The sequence below is a fragment of the Silurus aristotelis genome (genome assembly GCF_946808225.1).
Source record: "Silurus aristotelis genome assembly, chromosome: 23".
Taxonomy (NCBI): Eukaryota; Metazoa; Chordata; class Actinopteri; order Siluriformes; family Siluridae; genus Silurus; species Silurus aristotelis.
Window position 1 is genome coordinate 11,468,006 of NC_139596.1, and position 16,674 is coordinate 11,484,679.

Genomic DNA, 16,674 nt, shown 5'->3' on the forward strand with positions numbered 1-16,674 from the left:
TTAATCCTGTCCATCGTCGTCACTTCCAACGAAAACCTTAACATCTTCATTTCTGCTACCTCCAGCTCCACCTCCTGTCTTTCACTCAATGCCACTGTCTCTAAACCATTTAACATCGCAGGTCTCACCACAGTCCTATAAACTTTCCCTTTCACTCTTTGCATTGAGATGCTGTCAAATATATCGATGCCTTTGTTTAGCCTATAGTCTTCATAAAGCAACAAAATGTTTTTGAATCCCATTAATGTTGGGATTTTATAAATGTTAACATTTTCGTACAAATGTTTTATGAATTCGAACTGATCAAATGTTTTCCCAACTCCACAGGATCAGTGAACATCAGCTATGAGACAGTTAAAGGTTCCCTGCAGGACTTGAGGCTGTTTGATGGAGCTCTGGCAGAACCCGGTCAGGATTTTCAACATGTCTCCAGCTTTGTGGTCATGCAGGATGGTCAGACCTCAGTGTCCATCCCAATAACTATAATAGATGTAAGTGTTATTTGGAGTAAAAGCCACAGTGTATATTCTGTGTATGTTCTAACTCTGCTCATCTGGCTCATCTGGCCTGTTGTATTCTAATTCAAATGTCATTCATTTTTAAACTTGTTAGATTGTTGTTTCCAGACTAATTGATCTTAAATTGTACCTTTTTGTAGAAGAAAAAAATAAATGTGTATTCCGCCCATTTTTCCCCAAGTAAAAAAATGCAAACTTGTTACGTAACGAATAAAACATATAAAACAATGTAGTCCTAAAAAAAAAAAAATCTGAGAACATTTGGCAATAACAAAAAATCCCAGAAATGTTTTCTTAATCTTATATCACACCAGTTTTAAAAAAATCACTACAAGATGACTTTTTGTCCACTTATAGTTACATCTAATATCTTCTGATAGTTTTTGTAATCACTTGTGTTATAGAAAATATGAACAGTTACTCTCTCTTTTTTTTTCTAGGTTCGGCCATGTAAATAAGCGTCTCCTTACACAATGCTTCACAATAACAGTTTTACATTTTTCTTTGTTATATAAGAGCACTTCGGTTCAGTGTTTACCCACCTTGCAGATCTTTTGTTATTGTTGTTGTTGTTGGTGGTGGTGGTGGTGGTGGTGGTGGTGGTGGTGGTTTTTAGTCCCAGCTTGTTTCCTGATTTAATTTTCCTTCTTTTTGGCATATTTATTCTATTGTTTGATCTACTGTCCTGAGTCTGTTTTGTGTCTGGCCATTTAGGATTTGTCTGTGTGCTCCTTTAAATATAAATGCTTTATTGTATTTGTATCCACTCTCTGTACAGAACACTTTACATTTATTAGTTTTAGATTAGATGAAGCATCTGTCAGGCATGGTTTAGAAGTGAAAACATATTAGAATGAGCACATTAATGTAATCCTGTTATTTGCCCTATGGTCAGTTCTACATTTATTAATGAACATGTATGTATTTTTTGTGTTAGCATGTACTGCGCTATTTCTCCTTCCTACTATATATAACTATATATATCGTATCTTTTTTTTTTTTTTAACAGGATGACATCCCTGAGTTGAAGGAATTTTTCCTGCTCAACATAACATCAGCTGTTCTAATAACTTCAGTTCTAACTGCACCTTCGCTAGGTACCCTCACAATGCTATATCTCCAATCCCATAAACACAATCTTTTTTACTTCAGTGTATTATGCAGTAATTCTACATCAGTTACATGCTTTCACCTCAACCATTTCTTCTTTCATTTCTTCTTTCATATCATGTCTTCACCTTTCACTAGAGGTGCATTATAGATTAACAGGTAATGCTAAATGTCTGCTTTCCCAAAAGGGAAGGTGCTGTTCACACCTTCCCTTTTTTCCCCTCTTTATGGTTGCACTGAATAGAATCAATAGTGAATATTGCCCACATTCCCAAAGTAAATGTCATTAGATATTTATTTTATTTTCAAAAGGAAGTCTAACTTTTTGGGACTGAATATGTAAACAGATACTCAAGGTCTGGTGGCTGAAATCAGCATTAATGCTAACGATGGAATTCAGGGTATCATCAGTTGGCAAAGCACAAAGTAAGCACATCACTTTGAAACAATCATTCACAAGACGTCACTTATATCATGTCATATTTAGACAAGGCATGTTGTTTGATCACGATTAATGCATGTGTGATTTTTTTTTTCACAGATATAAAGTGAACGAGACAATCGGAGCATTGTCTTTAGTGGCTTATCGGGATGCAGGGACATACGGGAACGTCTCTGTCTTTTTCTATGCTCAAAATCTAGAGGCTCAGCTGGGTCTGGACTTCAGTTCTACAGCTTCAGTAAATCATTGATATTAAATAAATGTTTTTACTGTTTGTTTATTAAAAACTTTAGTCACATTGTCATGATGTGCTCAGAATAGCAAATCAATGATTTCTTTACAGGTGCTTCATTTTGCAAATGGAGAGAGGTACAAGTTTGTAGAGGTGTTGATCTTGGATGATCCTATTCCAGAAGGAGATGAGGAGTTTCAGCTTATTTTAACAAACCCATCACCGGGGCTCGAGCTTGGAAAGAACATTACTGGTTAGCACGACACGATGAAGAATGTATAACAGTTGTATTTGGGCAACCCAGACTCATAACATTTTCTTTCTGTTCATGTTTAATAGCAACAGTGACCATATTAGCCAATGACGATGGCCATGGAATCATTTCCTTTAACAACAGTGAGCACTTCCTGCTGCAGGAGCCCACCTCAGTGTCAGGTCTGGGACACAGTGTGGCTGTGCTGAGTGTTGTACGAAATCCTCCACAGGGGATATTTGGGACAGTTACGGTGCAGTTCTCTATTAGTGATGCTAATGGAACTCTGAACACTGAAGACCTCACACCTTCTGAAGGATTTGTGGTGTTGGAAGATGGGGTTCGGTTTAAGGTAAGTAAATGAAAAATCTGTTACAAAAATAGGATCTTGTTACATTTGATAGTATTTGAAAAACTGCTGATCTGAGACTTTCACACACATCACTCTCTCTCTCTCTCTCTCTCTCTCTCTCTCTCTCTCTCTCTCTCTCTCTCTCTCTATCTATCTCTGTATATATTTATTTTTATTGGCAATGAATCAGAAATTGATCATCTGTTTGGTTTCACACAGCACATACATTATTAAATGTTTTTCTTTTCTTTTTACACAGCATTTATTATTATTATTATTATTATTATTATTATTATTATTATTATTATTATTAATCATAATAATAATAATAATAATAATAATAATAATAATAATAATAATTCATTTTACTAAATTACTTAAATATTTTTTTATAATTTCTATAAAGCTGAAATGTGAGGTTATGCTAATAGTAAGAATTATATATGTATTTTTGGCCCAAACCATATACTTCTTTCGACACGATGCGATTTTTATTGTGTTTTTTCGTACATTTTATTCTATTAGCTAGCATTTTAAAGTGAATTCTGTTGGTTTTAGACTCTGGAGATCTGGGCCGTTCTTGATGCAGAACCAGAAATAAATGAAACTTTTAGAGTGTCTCTGTTTAATCCCACTGGTGGAGCACGACTAGGAGAACCTTTAGAGACCTTTATCACTGTGTTACAGAACCAGGCTCCACTGGGGCTTTTTAGAATATTTCTTTCTAGCAACAGGTACTGTATACCCACCCACACACGTTGCACACACTCAGTTCGATGTTTATTTGCACTGCTTTACATTTTTTTTAAATCTTGTGCCATTGTGTATTTTTGTGTGTATGTGTGTGTTTTTTTTAGGACTCTAAACTCATTAATAGTTGAAGAGACTGTCGGGACTGTGTATTTGACAGTGGCTCGCAGTAATGGTCTGGATTGTGCAGTCAGTGTGGAATTTGAGACAAACTCAGATGCAGCCTTTGGCATGAGTAAGTCTTTTTTTTAGCTCATACTGACAATACAGTTTAAATCCTGTCCACAGAAAAAAAGTTTAATGAATACTTTTTGATATCTAAGAAAAATAAACACAGAAGGTTTGCATTGATATAAACTTTATTTTGATTTGACAGGGGGAGATTACTCACAGTTAGCAGTGTTCCAGCGCTTCAGAGAAACCTGGCCTTTAGGATGGTGTTCTGTGTTTAATGGAAACTCCTCTCTGCTCTTGATGCTCATGCAGGACCAGGTCACCCTCTACAGGTGGCAAGGAGTATTTGTGTCGATTCAGGTGTGTGACTTGTTTTCCAGCAAAGGGGTAATTAATAAGAAAGAAACTGACAGTTTGAAAAGCCTGGAGATTTCTAATATATTTTTTGATGATATATGTATTAACACTACTGAGAATCTTTCATTTGACTGTATTAAAGTATGGGAATCACTGGGACATGAGCCAGGAAAAATGTTTGAAAGAGACATGAGAAAAGCCAGTGCCAGTGTCTGTTTCACTGTTGCAGAATGTGAGCGTGCAGAGGCCAGGCTCTTGTGTGGGTTTTACAGTAAATGGCACCACGTATGTGGCAGTGGCCCACGAAGACACCGCGAAGTCTCCCGCTGCCAATGTCAGCATATTTCTCCTTCAGCCAGACCTCAATCTTACTCTAGTAAGTCTGCTGCTATGGCCGTTTGTGTGTTTGCTTGTCATCATGTACCAACTATAGTTTTTTCTTCATTCTAACACATTTAGATGTTTTTGTATGTGTGTGTTTCTTACTATTGTTTCTGGTTTTTGTTCTTTTTCAGGCGCATACCAGAGCTGTGGGAAGTCGTGATGTTAAACATTTCTCTGTCCAGGCTCGAGAATATTTTATTGCACTGAATCAGGTTAGGGAACATTCTGCCTATGTGATATTACATTAGTGCCAGATGCACCAGAAGGGCATGTGCATAATTTTGGGGACATGTTATTTTGTCAAATAAATGATACACCCTAGTGTCATTATGAAAATGAGCACAAATGTCAACTTTTATTGCTCCTTTTTGTATTGTGAAAGGGCACCACCATCAATTTGGGGTGCATTAAATTATATGCATAGTGTATAAAAAGTTCCATTAATATTGCCAATGTTCTGTTTTATGCCACCTAGTTAAGATTTTTATTTTTACCCACAAGTACTGTGGTTTATTTCTTTAATAAGCATTTACAAAATTGAAACTGAGCGTAGTGGTGAATTAAGTGTGTTAGTACAATGACTGGTGTTTAAAAAGAATTTTAGTCACTTATTATTCCATGCACGTGGTCCTGAAAACTTAAAGAAACATACAGCAGCGTGTTTTGCTGTCTAGAAAAAAAACTGCTTAGCTTACTAAAATAAAAAATCTATATATATTTATTTAGAAATGACAAACTACTAATCTTTTCTCTGTTAGGTATTTGTGTGGACTGGAAACTCTCTCTCCCTTCATCACACCCTGGAAATTCAGGACATCACCACACTCGCTCCCTTCACCCGAGCAAACAGGAACATCCAGCATTTAGTGGCATGCAGGGGAAGAAATTCATCCAGCTGCCTCGTCTACCAGTGGATTAACAGCAGCTTTCAAAACCCCCAGCCGCTGGCAATCGGCGCCAACGTCAAACAAGTGGAGTCCATACACACGGGAGGGGAGACGTTCCTGCTAGTCGCTACAGAAGGTAATTTTGTTTTGAAATGTTAGGAGAAGAATCTGCCGTGTAATTTAATGGACAATTGAACTCCGAACTAACATGGTTAAGTGTAGGCTATGCATTGTTTACCAGCTGAACTCTCTCCGTTTGAAGTTTGAGCGATGGTGTACAAACCAAACATGTACTGTGTTCTCAGGAAACACCAGACATGTAGGCTCCAATGCATATTTAGAATTGGGTTACACCAAACTATAGCTAGGCACCAGAACAGATCCTTAGCATAGTAAATGGCTGATTCTCAGCCAAGCTTGTTTCTAAGACCGCAGCCAATCAAGAGGTTTATAATTTTACTTGGGGTAGCAGTGTCAGTGCAGCCCCAGTCTGCACCACAGCTACACTTGAGACACATGGGTGTGTATATGTGTTACACTTGTAATAAAGCTCTACTTTCACTTTTAGCCTGAGCATCTCTGCCTTTTTTTTTTCTTTTGCCGAAGGTCCAAACCCCACATGCGAGGTGTTGTTATGGAGTTCTCAGCAAACCTTCTTTCAGTTTGCACAGTCCATTCCTTTCCCAGGCCTTTCTTCAGTCCATGCTTTTACTCCTCCATCTGGCATATGTATGTTAAATATGTTTTTATCATTTTTAACCTAAACTTTTTTTTTATGTTGTTGTATGGCATACTGTAAAAATAGAAATTAGCAGATATTTTTTAAGTTTTTGTATGCATTTCAAATTGTTTGTATTTCTTAGTGCATCTCTTACTCGCTGGGAAAAACGACTCGGCACTGTACATGTGGATGCCTGAACTGATCCAGTTCACTAAAGTGCTAAAATCCTCATCCGCTCAGCATTTCCTCTATTTGTCCGTCCCTTCTTTTAATGTGACAAAGAGCCTAATCATAGCTACACAAGGATCAGCGTCTGCCATATATGAGTTGATCGCCGTGTCCAACCAGTCTGACTTTATCCCCCGGTAAAGCACATTTACATTTACAATTGCTGTAGTATTATAAGAGCAGCATAAATTATTATAAATTATGCATAAATTGATAATGAGATATATAATTTTCTATATATTGATTCAGGATTTTTTTCTGCTTTTTCACTAATGCAGCTAAATTATGATTTTTCAATGCTGACTAGTCAACAAGTTGTCCAATCTATCCAACTATTCATTCTTAACTTATATAAATTGTTAACGATATTTGTTTCAGTTTATTTATCACTTTGAAAATGTGGGTTTTTTTGTTCTTATTTAGTTCTGCTGAGCTCTTCTTCCAGCCCGGAGTAAGCGAATTAGAGATAGCCGTAAACATAGTTGATGACGATACTCCAGAAGTGGAAGAAGGTTTCCATGTTAGCCTCAAGAACCCTAAAGGAGGGGCTGAGATTGGCTTTCATAGCCAAGTCACTCTGATCATTTCAGCTAATGATGATGCCTATGGAGTTGTTGGCTTTACCCAGGTATTACATATTACATTATCTTTATTTTGGATGGCTCATTAATGAAGCCATTTTAGCAAATGTACATAGTTTATATATTAGCTGGTTTTAGTAAATGTTTATATACTAAAAATATAAGACTATTAAATAATATTAGAAGATCACAAAGTCATACAAATGTGTTGTCACTGTTGTACAGTACATAATGTCCAAACTATGCAATAATATTTCAATGTTGAACTGTAACTTACCCTTTAGTTTGATCATTTGGGGAAAACCGTAAATCTGTGACAGCAAGCCAGTCAGATAATTTTCAGAACTATGTATTAAAAGTCCACCGATTTTACTAGTACTGATAGTTAGGTCCACTTTCCAATAACCGATTAATCAACCCATTAATCAACCATTTTTTTAAATAGATACTGGATAAAAAAAACAAAAAAAAAAACAACATGTAAAATAGTAATAAAATGTACAGTATTATAAAAAAAATAAAAAAACAGTACTGAATCATAAAAATTTGCTTAATGAAAGAAATATAAATATATATCATGTAATAAATCAAAATGTAATTATTACATAGCAATTATAAATAAGAAATATAATGTAGCGCTCTCCTTTTAGTGCACAGTCTTGCGTGTAAAAATTGGACGTAGAATCAGTGATTCACCTTTAAAGGCCACTTTTATAGTGACTGCGGACCATCTCGGCTGCTCCAGCAGTGGATTCAAGCCGAAAAAGCACTCACCTATCGGTGCAGATTAGATGAAACCAGTCGACCTCTACTATGTATTGTAAAAAACACCAGAGTAAACAGTGTTTCACCTTAAAATGCCTTAAATACAACCAATATTTATGTAACCAAACAAAATAGAACCAAGAAAACAAGAATCAATAACTGTGTAAAATATGTGGGGTGGTGTTTTTTAAATTTGTAATGGGCATAATTTGCATTTACTGAAATCCACATGATTAGTGTTTACTACATGTGTATTGTACTATATGCATTCATGTACTATATGGGCAAAAGCACTGGGAAACCTGACTTTTTCGGCTACATGTGGTTCTTTACCAAACCTATCCCCCCTTTATAGACTGGAAAGATCTGGAAAGAGTTTACATTATTTAATCTCTGTTAAACATTTATCCTGATTTGTGAATGTGTCCAGAGCTCTCTGTCTGTGGAGGTGGAGGAGCTGGATATGGATAACCTGTTCTCTCTTAGATTGGAGAGGAGAAGAGGCACTTTTGGAAGGCTCACTGTGCGCTGGGCGGTCAATGGAAGCCTGCAGGATATTTCCCCAACGTTCGGAGTGGTGAGCTTTTATAAAGCAGGAGCTAAAAACAAATGATAATTGTCATTCCAGTATGAAAATAATCAGCGAGAGCAATGTATCAAGAGCAATATATCCTAATATGATATGTGTGAATCATCAATCAACACAAGGCATTGCATTGATGCCACATTCTCATTCATCCCAGTAACAGGCCACAGATTTTAACTTTAATATTTCTTTCACAGGCTAATAGCAAAGGAATTTAATTCTTTATACTGTTTTTTTCCCTAGGTAACATTTTCAGAGAGTCAGACCGTAGCCACCATCTCGCTAACTGTATTAGCTGATGGTATTCCAGAACTAGAAGAGAAGGTGGCTATTATACTAACAGATGTCACAACAGTTGGAGTTGTGGATTTATCCAAGAGAGCCGTCATTGACCCACAACGTGCCAGAGCCGAGGTCACTATCAAGGCTAACGGCTCTCCATACGGAGTGATCGGGTGGCACCTAGACTCCCAGAATTTCATCACAAGCGAGCCTCTAAGTAAATAATCTCTAAGCATGTTTTTTTGGCAAAGTAATATAACTAAAAGTGCATTGACACTTATAATAGCCTGAACTCACATTACTGCGGTGTACCACAAAGAGTCAAGTCTCTCATTTTCACTCATTACTATGAAATGATTGCTAAAAAATATGTAAATAGCTTGCACAGCTTGCATTATGACATTTAAATGAAGGAAAATAATTATAACTATAAATCCATTTACAACCTCATCATTTTTTACTCTATGATCATTTTCACACTTTAGACATACAGATTTTTATTTTATTTCTCCTCTTTTAGAAAGCCCAAGCAATATCACATTGAGTATTGTGAGAGATCAGGGAGCATCTGGGAATGTGGTGGTCCATTACACAACCAGACCTGCGCTCTCATTGCCACCTGTCAATCAAGCCAGTGAGGGTCAGGACTACGATGCCAAACAGGCTAGAGTTATCATGATGGAGAATGCAACTGTTGCCCTCGTAACCATCACCATTTTACCGGTAATTAGTTCATCTTTTTTCAAATTTATATTTAATCTATTATTATAATGACTTTCTCAATTTTAAACACTCAATTTTGGGGTCTATGAGGTTTATACATTCTATAATAATTTGCTAATCACACAGATTATTGTATTCTTTAATTACATTACATTAGGGTAATTTATTGTATTTTACATTTTTGTTTATTGCTATTTATTATTTATTGTTGTATTATACAGTATTTATTAATATTTGTATATATTATTTAAATAAATAAAAAACCACTATTGGGCGATATGGACCTGGCCTTTTTTATTGCCAACTTATATTTGACTATTTATATATGAACAGTATTAGAGGGTATTCTATTACTCTTGTACCTTAGCAGTCTGTCCACGTGCTTAATATTTTCTTTGTTTTATACTGAAAGGGTTTTTTTTTTTTATTCATTTTAATGTTTTGGCGCATCAACTAAACAGGTGATCACATAAGTTAAAGCAGCACAGTTTCCCCTCCTTTTATTTCCTTTATATTCCTTTTATTGATATTTATATACTGTACAAAATAATTGTAGCTTACATTTCTGAGAATAGGAAAGGCTATGTTGCAATGCCCTGATACTGGAGACTCATTCACAAAGTCTTTTTTTTTTTTTTTTTACAAATAATGTTGAAAGTGGTTTTTGATTTGGTTTGTTTTTAACCACTTTTTTTAATCTTGTTTTTATCTTGTTTTTATGGGCATGTAAAAGTAATTACTACAGAGTAAAAACAAACAACAACAGGTCTATAAACGTAAACCATAAGAAACACTGTCAGGTTTTATAAGTAGTTCATCAAAATCTTCCAATATTTTAATTACATTATACATTACATTATTACATTATATTACACATTCAGAGATAATTAAATAAGAAATGCCATTTTCAGCATTGGTGATATTTTATACACAAGTTATTCACAGAACAGCCTTAACAATAAACCCACCTGTCTTATATATTTTAGGTCCCTTCAATGCTGCAAAACAGCTCTAACAATTGGCCTTTGTTGAAGTTGTTTTGGTTCTTACGCTTGTCCATTTTCCATCTACCAACACATACATTTCATGAACTGACTGTTTACTTGCAGCTTAATATATCAGGTGCCAAATGTTCTAATGTTATTGCTGATTGGTGTATATTCCTTGAGTAATATTTTTCTCTACTCTTTGAAGTCAAAAACCACTGAATCATTGAAACCACTGAAACCACGTCTTTTATAAAATTCCTAGAAAAATATCTCTCCCATTTGCAAGTTGCAGTGATTGTTGAGTATTTTATTGTCATTCGCAAGCTTCATGAGTTTTATTTGGACTGAGAGGACTCGATTGTGTCTACTGGCAAAGAATCACATGCTTTGCTAAAGTCATGATTTTGAGGTAAGATGTTTTTTTCTTGCGTAATTATATGCATGCTTGTGTTTTATCGCAGGATGATATTCCAGAATTGGCTGAGACATTTTTGGTGAACATTACTGGTGTGGAGTTAATGGGGGATCAGAGTGGGGCAGGCCGGCCCAGAATCAGGAGGCCTGGAATGGAGATTGCTGAGATCACAATTCAAGAAAATGATGACCCCAGGGGAGTCCTTAAGTTTAATGTGTCTAAGGTCTAATATTTCTTCAACCATCTTTTTTTTACATTAACATAATTGGTGATTGATACAAGGTAGGTTAGGTAATTGGGAGCTTTTTTTATTAATCATGTGAAACCTTTGTATTTTTAGGATGCTACTGGATTAGTGTTTGCCAATGAGGTTCCTCCACCTGGTAATATCCTTTATCTGCCAGTGGTCAGGCTTGCTGGTCGAACTGGACGGGTCGTTCTATTCTGGGAAGCTCAAACAGTCATCGCCACTGTTGCCGACTTTACCCCATCTTCAGGCAACCTCACATTTCAAGATGGACAGGTATTTATTCGAATCTACAATTTAAAAAATGACCCCAGGTAAAATATTGCATAGGCTTTATAAATTATTTAAGCAGCTGACAATCTCTAAGCTTCTGGCAATTTTCCCCTGATTGTTTGAAAAGAAATTGCCCAATGTTCCACCCAGGTGAGGACGGGTTCCCTCTTGAGTCTGGTTCCTCTCAAGGTTTCTTTCTTATGACATCTCAGTATGTTTTTCCTTGTGCAAGTCTCTACCGGCTCGCTCATTAGTGCTTTGAGACAATGTCCATTGTTAAAAAATTAATTGAATTTTTATTTGTGTGTATTGTCTTTGTAGGGAAGCGGCATAATCGAGATCACCATTATTGACGACACTCTTGTGGAGCCTACGGAAACATTTCTGGTCAAACTCACACAGGTGGTAGGAGGAGCCAGACTGGGAACGGACGCGTCTGTTTTGGTCAACATCCCCGCCAATGATTCACCTCTGGGTCGCTTTGGATTTCAGGAACTGACAGTACCTATGAAATAATGATACTACTCTCTAAAAAAAAACATTCCTCTATGCTCTTGCCTTGTGCCTTATATCCATTAAAATGATGTTCTTATTTTCTAGACAACTGTCTCTGAGCCCCAGTTTCCTGGTGACCCTGCATCCATGGTGAATCTGACAGTGGTGAGAAGTTCAGGTGGAGAGGGAACGGTTTATCTCATCTGGCTTTTGGAGCAGCAGGGGAGAGATGATCTGCAACCTCATAATGGATCTCTTGTGTTTAATGGGGTGTGTTTTGGTGCTAGGGGAAATCTAACAATCAACAGCAACAACAACAATAATAATAATAATAATCATTTTGATCTCTTATTCTTCTGTCCAGAGCGAGTCGAGAAAATCTGTGTTGTTCCAGGCTTTGGCTGATGCCGTGCTGGAGGGTGAAGAGAGGTTCACAGTTCAGCTTCTTTCTGCTAGAAATGAGGCTGTTATTGACCCCACCAGAAGTAAGTGTTTAGACTTTTCTCTGCCATGTCCAGTAGAAATAAATCAGCACATCTGCGTTTCGGCAATAATCTTCTCCGAGCTGATGAAGCCCTATGGATGATTGTTGAAGTGTTTTTATTGTACAGCTACAGAAGTGTTGCAGACTTACGGATCATGAAAATTATTTTTGTGCTTGCTACCATTCATGTTTGTTCTGTTAGACCTGGCGACAATTGTGATTAGGGCTGACCGTGGAGCTCTGGGTCTCGTTGGCATTGCGGATTCTTCTCGTAATGTACTTATTGGAGAACCTCAGGGCATGTACAATGGCACTGCTTTCATCAGGTACATTTTCTGTTGTTGTTGCTCAAGTACAACTACATCTTAAGTAGCTGTTTTATAAATAAATAATGTTAATACCATGATGTGGGATGTGGGATGTGGGATGTGTGTGTGTGTGTGTGTGTGTGTGTGTGTGTGTGTGTGTGTGTGTGTTACAGTCTTGAAAGAGGGCCAGGCATTTTTGGAGAGATAGAGATATACTGGAACATCACGCCAGCTACTGCTAATGAGTTTGTGGAGAACTCAGGAAAAGTGATAATGAGAGATCGCCAGTCTGCAGCAACCATTCAGCTGATGGTAAAAAGGTTTTCATGCAAGTTAAAGGTCTGGATTTGTAAATAGGATTTAAATTCTAATATTTAAAATGAATTCCTATTCTAGTATATTTACGATATACTAAGACAGTATTAACTTTTCTTTACAAATTATTTATAAAAACACATAGAGAAATTTTCAGGTAGATGCTACATGCACTATATGCACAAAATATTATGAACAACTGACCATAAGAATTTTATGGGATTTTAAACATCTCATTCTTCATGTAGTTTCAATTTACTGTTATAATAACCTCCACTATTCTGGGTAGATGTTGCAATAGATTTTGAAGTGTACTTAAGGAGAATTGTGCTCAATTTGTCACAAGAATGCTAGCAAACTCAGAGTCTGATACAGGATGGGGTGCGGTCAGCATTCCATTTCATCCCAGAGGTGTTCAATAAGTTAGATAGACAGAAAAGTCTGTATATTTTGACTCTATTTAGTTTGTGTGTATGCATTCCTTATTTTCTGTTTTGTCTTCTTTTCTCCTCCAGGCTGTGGATGATGATATTCCAGAGGAAAAGCGTGTGTATGAGCTGAGTCTCACTTCACTAACTCCTGGTGCAGACATTAACTTGAATCGACAGCGTGCAAACATCACTATGGCAGCCAGTGACCTTCCTTATGGCCTCTTCTCCTTCACCCAGTCCTCACTAAGTGTAATGGAAGATGAGAGATCAGTGAGTTACTTTTTTTTAGTCCAGTGACAGTTTATAGTACCATCACTCTACATAGCACATACAGAAGATGACAGAAGATTTATATCCTAAGACACTGTGAAAAGTGTTTGCTATTTTGGTCCATGTAACAAAGCTGAATAACAGTGAGGTTATACAATTATACTTGGGAAAAAACACCTTCCTACCTTTGATATCTATTAAAGCATTAGGAAAGTTTAAAAAAGTGAAAATGGCTTGTCTATCAGAATTGGTCAAATACCAACAGTTTAAAAAAAATCTATATTCTTCATTATTTTTATTATAACTCAACTCCCTTTTTTACACACTGTTTCTTTTACAGATACTGTGAAAATATATTGTCTACTGCAAAAATATGCCTTATTTTTGGCATAGTGTTACTATTAAATACATGTTTCGAATGACTTTTGTGATTTGCTCCTCCAGGTGAACATCACAGTGGTACGCTCCATGGGGCTGCTGGGTAACGTGTTGGTAAATTACTACACAGAGGGCCAATCTGCAGTAAGTGGGTTGGACTTTGAGCAGGCATCAGGCAGAATACTGTTCGGCCCAGGCCAAAGCTCCAGAGTCATTATGCTGAAGATCGTGGATGATTTACTAGCAGAGGGACCTGAGGACTTCTACCTAAGCATCAGCGAGGTCCATCTCCTCAATGACAGGTAGAGTAACGAAAACCATGGAGTCACTCCAGTACAGCATAGCATGTGTGAGAGAGTTATAAAATGACAGCACATTAAAAATCCATGTTATCTAGAATAAATGTGATGAAAACAAAAACATAATGCTATTTATCTTTACTGTAAATACTCAAGTCTACTATATATTGTCTATTATGTGCAATTCTGTTTCTCGTCCTTAGTGCACTCAACTTTGCCATAAGAGAAAACGGATTCCAAATAGACCAGCCTCCAGCCATAGGCAATATTTCCTTCATCAGAATCATTATCCAGAAGAATGACAATGTTGAAGGCATCTTGGAGTTTGACCCTTCTTACATGAACATCACTGGTGCACATACTTTACTCACTTGCTTTAATTTCAATACAAAGTTGCGTTCAGAGTCAGAGCATTAACTCCAATGCATAATTAAAAAAATATAACTCAGCAAATATTCAGAAATACAGTTGTTTGTGTGTACATACTATATGTGGTGGCTGGGATAAGTGGTGAAAATTTGGCATTTACTGTATATAGCTCTAAAAACAGATTTGAAGTAAATCCTGAAATCCCGCTTATTTATCTCTAGCACAAGTATTTAATAAGCAAAGCAAATCTGGATAGCAGGAAGTTAAAAGAAAGGAAATTTCATTACAGACAAATCGTGCCTAATTAGAAATTGAATTAATTGGACTTGCTTAAGTCTATCTTAAGCAACGAGTTAATCAAAGCCTGACATGTATTGTTTGAGTAAATCACACTTACCAAGCTGTTTGTTAGACTTCAAATCAGACTTTTTATCCAGACCACCACACATCAATTTGTTCAGTTCACACCTTTGAGCTTGACAGGTTTTTCTTAAACATTCAGTTGAAGAAAAACAGCAACGGAAAATGCACACAATGCTGGTTTAAAAAAAATCAAGCTTTTAACGATAAAATACAATGATCTGATATGATATGGTATGATATAACATGATATGATGTTGATTGGTTTTAGTTGAGGAGGACGTTGGCACTTTCTCTGTCCCTATACTGAGAAGAGCGGGTACATACGGGCAGGTCAGCATCGACTACATAACCAGAAGCTTGACTGCACTGTCTGGCTCAGATTACATCCTATTTAATGGGACTTTAACCTTCAGGCATGGCCAAAATGCCAGCAGTATTAACGTCTCTATAGTGGATGATCTGGACAGGTGAGTGAGGTTTGGACTCTTCTTGTGCCCGTCGATTTGTCTGTGTAAAATCTGAACAACCTGTTAATTTAACAGGTCTGTGATTCATTATATTTTATTTAATAACTCGGGTAAAAGTGATAACTCAAATAAAACCAAATGAAATAAATCTATCCCCAACATTTTTCACAGGGAATCTAATGAGGTGTTTGAAATCCAGCTCGTCGCAGCTTCAGGAGGAGCAATTCTAGGCACCCGACTTATTGCTCAGATCACCATTGCTAAAAGCGACTCACCCAGCGGAATGGTCCGATTCGTCAATCAAACCATGATCTCTATCTTAAACCCTGACCGCACTCTTAAGCTCATCCTCGTTCTGGAGCGTTTTGGAGGGATGGTGGGTGATGCTATGGTGAGCCACAAAAAGATATAATCTCTAATGTTAGAACACAGTTCGCATCTATTCTACATGTGGGAAAATGTTTTTTAAAACCTTTCATTTCATTTTTCCATGACTTTATACATCAGCAGTGTGAGAGACTGCCTCAGGAATTGGACAGCTGACCGAGATAGATGAGCTGTTAATGAGAGGGAAGGCTTAGAGGGAAAGCTGAGTGTTGGATACCACAGTGTTTATGAAGGGAATGTACTGGCTGATTTAAAACTCTAATTATTCAGCTTGCTGGACTTTATTTTTGCAGTGTAACCATAGATGTCAAGTCAAGAAGCTTTTATTGTCCTTTCAACCATATATATAGCTGATGCATTACACAGTGAAATGAAACAACGTTCCTCCTGAACCCTGATGATACACACAACAACAATCACAGAAAGCAGAAAACACAGGGCTAAAGACTTGTAAGTGTCCTCGCCACATAGAGTGCATGGTGTGCAACCTGGTGCAAACAGTGCAAAGAAAACACAAGACAGTGCAAGACAAATACACAAAATACAAAATAGCTCCGCCAGTAAACCTGTTGTGAAGAGACATAAAGTGAACAGTAATAAAAATGTAAACAAAATGTTGTGCAAAAGAGCAATAGCAGCCATTCAGAAAAGATGTGCACAAACAGCATGTAAACAGTTTATGGTATTGAACTGAAAGATGTGTTTAAATATTAATAATTCCTCCAGTGTAATGCATAATATGTATAATATGCAGAAAGTTCAGTGCTTATGATGGTCAGTTACGATGTGTTGAATACATTACAGTTTCCCAGTTGTTACTTGTTTAGCGTCTTTAGACC

General features: G+C 36.8%; 1 protein-coding gene across 3 annotated transcripts in view; it reads left to right on the forward strand.

Moving 5' to 3' along the window:
* Positions 1-16,674, forward strand: part of adgrv1 (adhesion G protein-coupled receptor V1) — a 133,078-nt gene that overhangs the window by 52,894 nt on the left and 63,510 nt on the right. For all 3 annotated transcript variants that reach the window (XM_083526543.1, XM_083526544.1, XM_083526545.1), the window contains 30 exons: positions 328-491; positions 1,528-1,615; positions 1,976-2,054; positions 2,170-2,308; positions 2,414-2,555; positions 2,642-2,907; positions 3,466-3,641; positions 3,765-3,892; positions 4,034-4,191; positions 4,418-4,564; positions 4,704-4,784; positions 5,331-5,595; positions 6,066-6,188; positions 6,323-6,545; positions 6,832-7,036; positions 8,185-8,331; positions 8,584-8,839; positions 9,143-9,345; positions 10,796-10,972; positions 11,090-11,272; positions 11,591-11,770; positions 11,870-12,034; positions 12,129-12,249; positions 12,451-12,574; positions 12,730-12,868; positions 13,387-13,572; positions 14,017-14,252; positions 14,453-14,601; positions 15,250-15,448; positions 15,620-15,839. In XM_083526543.1, coding sequence (XP_083382669.1) covers positions 328-491; positions 1,528-1,615; positions 1,976-2,054; positions 2,170-2,308; positions 2,414-2,555; positions 2,642-2,907; positions 3,466-3,641; positions 3,765-3,892; positions 4,034-4,191; positions 4,418-4,564; positions 4,704-4,784; positions 5,331-5,595; positions 6,066-6,188; positions 6,323-6,545; positions 6,832-7,036; positions 8,185-8,331; positions 8,584-8,839; positions 9,143-9,345; positions 10,796-10,972; positions 11,090-11,272; positions 11,591-11,770; positions 11,870-12,034; positions 12,129-12,249; positions 12,451-12,574; positions 12,730-12,868; positions 13,387-13,572; positions 14,017-14,252; positions 14,453-14,601; positions 15,250-15,448; positions 15,620-15,839 — 5,069 coding nt within the window. The remainder of the gene's footprint in view (positions 1-327; positions 492-1,527; positions 1,616-1,975; positions 2,055-2,169; positions 2,309-2,413; positions 2,556-2,641; positions 2,908-3,465; positions 3,642-3,764; positions 3,893-4,033; positions 4,192-4,417; positions 4,565-4,703; positions 4,785-5,330; positions 5,596-6,065; positions 6,189-6,322; positions 6,546-6,831; positions 7,037-8,184; positions 8,332-8,583; positions 8,840-9,142; positions 9,346-10,795; positions 10,973-11,089; positions 11,273-11,590; positions 11,771-11,869; positions 12,035-12,128; positions 12,250-12,450; positions 12,575-12,729; positions 12,869-13,386; positions 13,573-14,016; positions 14,253-14,452; positions 14,602-15,249; positions 15,449-15,619; positions 15,840-16,674) is intronic.